The sequence below is a fragment of the Watersipora subatra genome, chromosome 4 (assembly GCF_963576615.1).
Source record: "Watersipora subatra chromosome 4, tzWatSuba1.1, whole genome shotgun sequence".
Classification (NCBI taxonomy): Eukaryota; Metazoa; Bryozoa; class Gymnolaemata; order Cheilostomatida; family Watersiporidae; genus Watersipora; species Watersipora subatra.
In genome coordinates, this window is record NC_088711.1 from 61723248 (window position 1) to 61729410 (window position 6163).

The 6163-nt window shown below is 47.8% G+C and overlaps 2 protein-coding genes across 2 annotated transcripts in view; both read right to left on the reverse strand.

Annotated features, from left to right (window-relative positions):
• LOC137394445 (tetratricopeptide repeat protein 28-like) overlaps positions 1 to 1857 on the reverse strand; it is a 3480-nt gene extending 1623 nt beyond the window's left edge. Inside the window, exon 1 of the mRNA XM_068081167.1 lies at positions 1 to 1857. This exon is cut by the window's left edge and continues 1623 nt beyond it. Coding sequence (XP_067937268.1) covers positions 1 to 1857 — 1857 coding nt within the window.
• Positions 1858 to 4011: 2154 nt separating this feature from the next.
• LOC137394446 (uncharacterized) lies at positions 4012 to 5935 on the reverse strand. The gene is made up of 4 exons (XM_068081168.1): positions 5911 to 5935; positions 5617 to 5798; positions 4510 to 5484; positions 4012 to 4344 (listed from the first exon to the last, which is right to left on the reverse strand). Exons 1-4 carry the CDS (start codon positions 5933 to 5935, stop codon positions 4012 to 4014), a joined length of 1515 nt encoding a protein of 504 aa, XP_067937269.1.
• Between the last annotated feature and the right edge of the window lie 228 nt (positions 5936 to 6163).

The window sequence follows — 6163 nt, forward strand, 5'->3', positions numbered from 1 at the left end:
CTGCAATGCTTTTCTGTAGTCACCCAATGAGTTGTGTGCTGACCCGATGTTACTGTAGATAGCAGCAATATTGGCATGATTGGTGCTCTCTCCATGCACTGCCTTTTCTATAACTAATGCTTTTTCATAATATTCCAACGCTTTCCTGTAGTCACCCAGCGTGTTGTGTGCTGATCCAATGTTACTGTATATATAAGCGATATTGGCATGGTTGGTGTTCTCTCCATACACAGCCTTTTCTATCACTAATGCTTTTTTGTGATACTCCAATGCTTTTCTGTAGTCACCCAGTGAGTGGTGTGCTGATCCAATCTTACCGCAGCTGTTAGCAATACTGACATGGTTGGTGTTCTCCCCATACACAGCCTTATCTATCATTAATGCTTTTTTGTAATACTCCAATGCTTTTCTGTAGCCACCCATTGAGTGGTGTGCTGAGCCCAAGTTACAGTAGCTAGCAGCAATATTGGTATGGTTGGTGTTCTCTCCATACACAGCTTTTTGTATCACCAATGCTTTTTTGTAATATTCCAATGCTCTTCTGTAGTCACCCAGTGATTCGTGTGCAGTGCCCATTTTATTGTAGTTAGTAGCAATATTGGTATGGTTTGTGTTCTCTCCATACACAGCCTTATCTATCACTAATGCTTTTTTGTAATACTCCAATGCTTTTCTGTAGTCACCCATTAAGTGGTGTGCTAAGCCAATGTCACTGTAACTAACAGCAATACTGACATGGTTGGTGTTCTCTCCATACACGACCTTTGCTATCACTAATGCTTCTCCGTAATATTCCAATGCTCTTCTGTAGTCACCCAGTGAGTTGTGTACTGAGCCAATGTTTCTATAGGTGATGGCAATATCTGTATGGTTGGTGTTCTCTCCATGCACAACCTTTTGTATCACTAATGCTTTTTCGTAATATTCCAATGCACTTCTGTAATTACCCAGTGATTCGTGTGCAAAGCCCATGTTATTGTAGCTAGTAGCAATACCATCATGGTTGGTGTTCTCTCCATACACGACCTTTTCTATCACTAATGCTTCTTCGTAATATTCCAATGCTTTTCTGTAGTCACCCAGTAAGTTGTGTGCTAAGCCAATGTCACTGTAACTAGCAGCAATACTGACATGGTTGGTGTTCTCTCCATACACGACCTTTTTTATCACTAATGCTTTTTCGTAATATTCCAATGCTTTTCTGTAGTCACACAGTGAGTTGTGTACTGATCCAATTTCACTGTAACTAGCAGCAATACTGACATGGTTGGTGTTCTCTCCATACACGACCTTTTCTATCACTAATGCTTCTTCGTAATATTCCAATGCTCTTCTGTAGTTACCCAGTGAGTTGTGTACTGAGCCAATGTTTCTGTAGCTAGTAGCAATATCAGCATTGTTAGTGTTTACTCCATACACAGCCTTTTCTATCACTAATGCTTTTTTGTAATACTCCAATGCTTTTCTGTAATTGCCCAGTGAGTTGTGTGCTGAGCCCAAATTACTGTAGCTGGTAGCCATATTGGTATGGTTGGTGTTTTTTCCATGCACAGCTTTTAACATAAACAATGCCTTTTCACTGTATTTTAATGCTTGTTTGTAGTTACCTAGCAACTGGTATGTTGAACCGATTCTAACATAGAAAGCAGCAACATCCGTGTGGTTGGTTTTCTCTCCATACATACGTTGACTCATCTTCAGTCCTTGAGTAAAATACTTCATCGCTTTCTTGTATTCACATAGTTCCAGATATACTAAACCGATATTAATATATGCGATGGTCTTATCTCTGTGATTGCTTATGGACTCTTTATCTTTATCCAAATCCTTGCTTTTAGGACCACTTTTACCTTTCATGATATCTGATAGGCATTCCTCCTCCTTTACCTGTAGACACACATGTAACTACCAGTCATCTATATACTAGACATTGATAATTATTTCTTACTGATGAACAAATGCAGAAGAAACATGTTAAGTTTATATTGATTCCTACTACTCTAAAATGTCCTGTCAGAAGTTTAGATTGGTAAATTGGCAAGTAAGTCTATAATCAGAGGTCTCAAACATACTTAGTAAGTTTATAGCAATCAAGTCCATCCAGGTTATAATATAGTTGTGGATTCTCTATCAACTTGCCACAGGTTTAATAGTACTAATCTATATAAGTTTTAGTGTTTGTCTGTCATATTTGTAAAGCTAAAGCAATTAAAATCTAGGAATGAAAAATATGCATCGCACTGGATTCAAACTCAGAACCTCAAAGTCTATACATTACGCAAACTATATTTATTAATTTTAGTTATCTTATTTATTGCTGTGCAAAACCTATTGGTTCAGCGTTGTTTTCTCGCATTGCATCGGTTCGGCATATCAGAGTTGTTTTTCCACTTTTACTTGTAGCCGTAATTGCAGTTTACCAGCTAAGTATGTACTTTCTATTATTAATTTTAAAATCTTTGTGCGACCTTCACTTTTCCTCCACTAGTACAAGACTCGGTGCATGAGTTTACACATATATTTCTGCTTAGTTCATAAGTTGTACATGAATGATCAAGTAACAGGCAATGAACAGGATCAGAACAGCTCTGCTCTTCTACACAAATGTTTGAGCTTATATAGCTAGTAAGCTCCGCTTCCGTTCTACTTGGATGGACCCGGCTCGGCTTGGCTCGGCTTGGCTCGGCTTGGTCTTGACTCGGCACAGCTCTGGCTTGGCTTGTCTCTGACCTCATTAGTTTGCCTGACTGAGCACAGCCCGGCCCGGCTTAGCTTAGCCCTAAGCTCAGCTCTCAGTGGATCACATTCCACAACACTCTCCCCTCCATTGGTGACCACAGCTTCCAATCTAGACCATGAGAGAGAGCTTATGGTAGCCACTCGGCAGACTTCCTCCTCTCCTGTCAGGGTTCTGTCCAGGTCCTCGTCATCTGCTTCGGAGACATCTTCTCCGGGGCAGCTCGTGCTGGCCTCGGCAGTTGCCTCCTCCCACTCCTGATCTTCCTTGGGTGCTGCCACACCTACCGGCTCCGGTGCACCCAGTGCTTCCTCACCTTCTTTCAAGCTAGTTGTGACCGAAGTCAATAAATCCTGTAGCGAGGTGTTACCTTCTCCGTACCATTCCGGCTTCCTAGTTGTCCGGGCTGCCTTCGGATTGTGCCAGACCGGAGTTGGTTGGATTGTGGGGTTGATGGAATCTGGTGTTGTGGTCTCTTCGGTCTCCACCGGGTTTGCTTCAGGTTCTTCCGAAACTATTTTCCATGTGGCCGGATTGATTTCCTCTGAGCTCGGAAAATGTCTTTTGCTTTCTTCTTCCTCCAGTCTGGCTGGATTTTCTCCCGGAGTTATTTCCTGCCCTCGTTTTTCCGCAGCTTCAAGTAGCAACTTTTCCCCGCTGGGGGATGACATTATAGGTACAGGGTCTATTTTGATCTACTCCTCCCTCCTCTCCGGCCTGCTGGGTCAAACTCCTTTCATATTAGGACCCCTCTTTGGCTCCAAGGTGACCGGGGCTTGCCACAGTCTATCTGGGCAGGCATGATAAAGTTTCAGCCTTCCTTCACTCTGAATAGAAGACTGGCCCTGTTATTCCATCAGATATGTGTGGTTCCCCCAGGCATTCAGGACCTGGTATGGTCCCACGAACTTCGCCTGCAGCTTGGGATTTTCTCCTCGTCTCCGGCATTTATTCGTGAGCCATACCGAGTCGCCTGAGGCATACTGTGATGGCTCCTCTTGGTCCTCCTGTCTCACCTCCATCTGACTTTGTCGTAGCGCCTCGCGCATCGTCTGCAGCCTCCGATGCACTTTAAGGGCGTGCTCGTGGGTAGGAAAAAACTCGGTCGGTGGTGGGTGGCTTTCCTGCTGGTCCAGCAACCTTAGCTCCCATCCCAACATCAACATGTTTGCTGTCTCTCCGGTTGCGGAGGAGGGGGGTGCCTCGGTATGCCATCATCAGCTGGCGAAGCAGCAGGTCCCACTCGTCTTGCTCCCGGGTCAAAAGTAGCACCATCAAAGAGTCTGCGAGTCCCCGATTGTTCCGTTCAATGATTCCGTTGGCCTGTGGGTAATCAAGAGTCGTATGGTTTTCTCCACGTTCCAGAGTTGGCACAGTTCGGCCATCAGTTGGCTCTCAAACTGCGCCCCCTGGTGCATGTGGATCTGCTCGGGTAATTTCAGGTAGCAGAAGACTCGCTCATCTAGCGCGTTTGCAACCACCGGGGCTGTGACATCAGGTAATGTCAGAGCATCCTGCCATTGGGTGAAGTGGTTGGTGAGAACCAGCACCCACTTGTTCTTCCTAGGCGTGACCGGAAATGGCCCAACTATGTCCACGGCCACTTTCTGCCAGGGTCATCTGGCGTAGAGCATTCTTTTCCTTCCGGCCGCCTTTGTCCTTCCATGCTTTGCGGCCTGGCACACCTCATAACTCTTGATTAACCGTCTGACTGTGGCCATCAGTCCGGGCCAGTACCAAATCAGCTGGAGGCGGCTTATTGTTCTTCCCACCCCATAATGATCAAGGGCGTGCGTTTGCCACACTGTGGTCTCCCGCATGGCTAGGGAGGGGAAGATGGCGCACCATATAGCGTGGCCCTGCGGGGCCACGCGTGCTTCCAGCACGCCGTCCTGCCGTATGCGCAGAGAGCCTTGCGTGTGATGCAGGATATCTAGCTCTCTGCACCTGACTTCCAGGTGTTCCACTGGCACCTCTTCCCCTGTGGCCATGGAACAATACATGATGGCCACGGGTCCTTGTCTGTTGGCCTGTGTCTTTGCCAGCTCGCCCTTTGGTCCTGTTATCCCTGGTGTGGCCGGTAGCCTCTCGGAGGAACCTCTGGCACCCAGGCTCAATCCCGCCACTATTGGGGTGGGAGTCTTGTGCGAGTTGCTGGCCGGCCCTTCGGGGTATGTGACGTTGCCTAGGGTCAATCCCGCCCTGTCAAAAGTGGGAGTCCCATCCATGCAACGAGTCAATACCCACGTGGCTAACGGCCCTTGTTCCCTTGCCAACTTCTTTCGTGAGGGGCCCACGTTCTTCTGCTCAATTCTTGCGCATTGCCGCCAGTCCTCGCAGGTTTGCCTGCTCAACCCTTCTGCGTTTTTGTGGCGAGTCCCTGACCGATGCTCCAGGACATAGCAAAACTCAGCTAGGATCTCTAGCAACCGGGTACCTGATTCCAAGGTTCCCTCCTCCTGCATAGCCGCCGGAGTGACACATGGTCCATTCGTAGGAGGAACTCCTGGCCATACAAACACGGCTGAAAGTGCTTCACTGCCTTTACCACCGCAAGCAGCTTCCGTCGAATGACACAGTAATTGCGTTCTGAGGAGGTGAGGGTCTTGTTGTAGTAAGCAATGACTTTCTCGCAACCCTCCTGTACTTGGGACAGCACGGCCCCCACTCCTTATCTGCTGGCGTCTGTGTCCAGGAAGTACTGCCTCCGGGGTTCCAGGTAGCCCAAGATCGGGGCAGTGCGGATACTATCCTTCAGTGTGTTGAAAGCGATCTGTTCCCATTCTGTCCATCTCCAGGGCTTTCATTTTTGCAGTCAGTTGGTGCAAGGGATGCGCTATAGTGGCAAACTCCGGGATATATTGTTGGCAGTAGCTGACCGTGACTGCCTTCAGCTTGTCGGGGTCTGTAGAGACTTCGTCTTTGTTTACTATGTGGCCCAGGTAGCGGACCTGGAGTTGCAATAGTTTACACTTGGACGGCTTTAACTTCAGACCGGCCTTGTGGAGTCTCTGGAAGACCTCCAGCCGGTGCAGATGCGTGTCAAAGTCCGGGGCAATGACTATAATATCATCCAGATACAGTAGCAGCGTTCTCCAGTAGAGGCCTTATAGCACACGTTCCATGAGTTTTTGGAAGGTTGCGGGGGCGGATGTCAGTCCGAAAGGCAACACCTTCTATTTCCATAATCTGGACCATGTCAAGAAGGCCGACTTCTTCTGCCTCTCTGCATCCAGAGGTACCTGCCAGTACCCGCTCACCAGGTTGAGCGTGCTAAAATAGCGGCTGCCGGACAGAGCATCCAGGCTGTCGTCGATCCTGTGTAGAGGGTGGGCGCCCTGCTTGGTGACGGCTTTTAGACGCCGGTAGCTGATGCAGAAGCGCCGCTTCCCTTCCTTCTTCCGGGCCAACATCACAAAGGAGCTC

What these genes read in the sequence shown, in the direction of transcription:
- LOC137394446 (XM_068081168.1), bottom strand. Translation starts at nt 5,935, where the DNA reads ATGGTCCAGATTATGGAAATAGAAG. An exon ending in CCAGATTATGGAAATAGAAG is followed by an intron (nt 5,799 to 5,910) that starts GTGTTGCCTTTC and finishes ATGATATTATAG; the next exon opens with TCATTGCCCCGGACTTTGAC. An exon ending in ACGCCCTTGATCATTATGGG is followed by an intron (nt 4,345 to 4,509) that starts GTGGGAAGAACA and finishes TGACCCTGGCAG; the next exon opens with AAAGTGGCCGTGGACATAGT.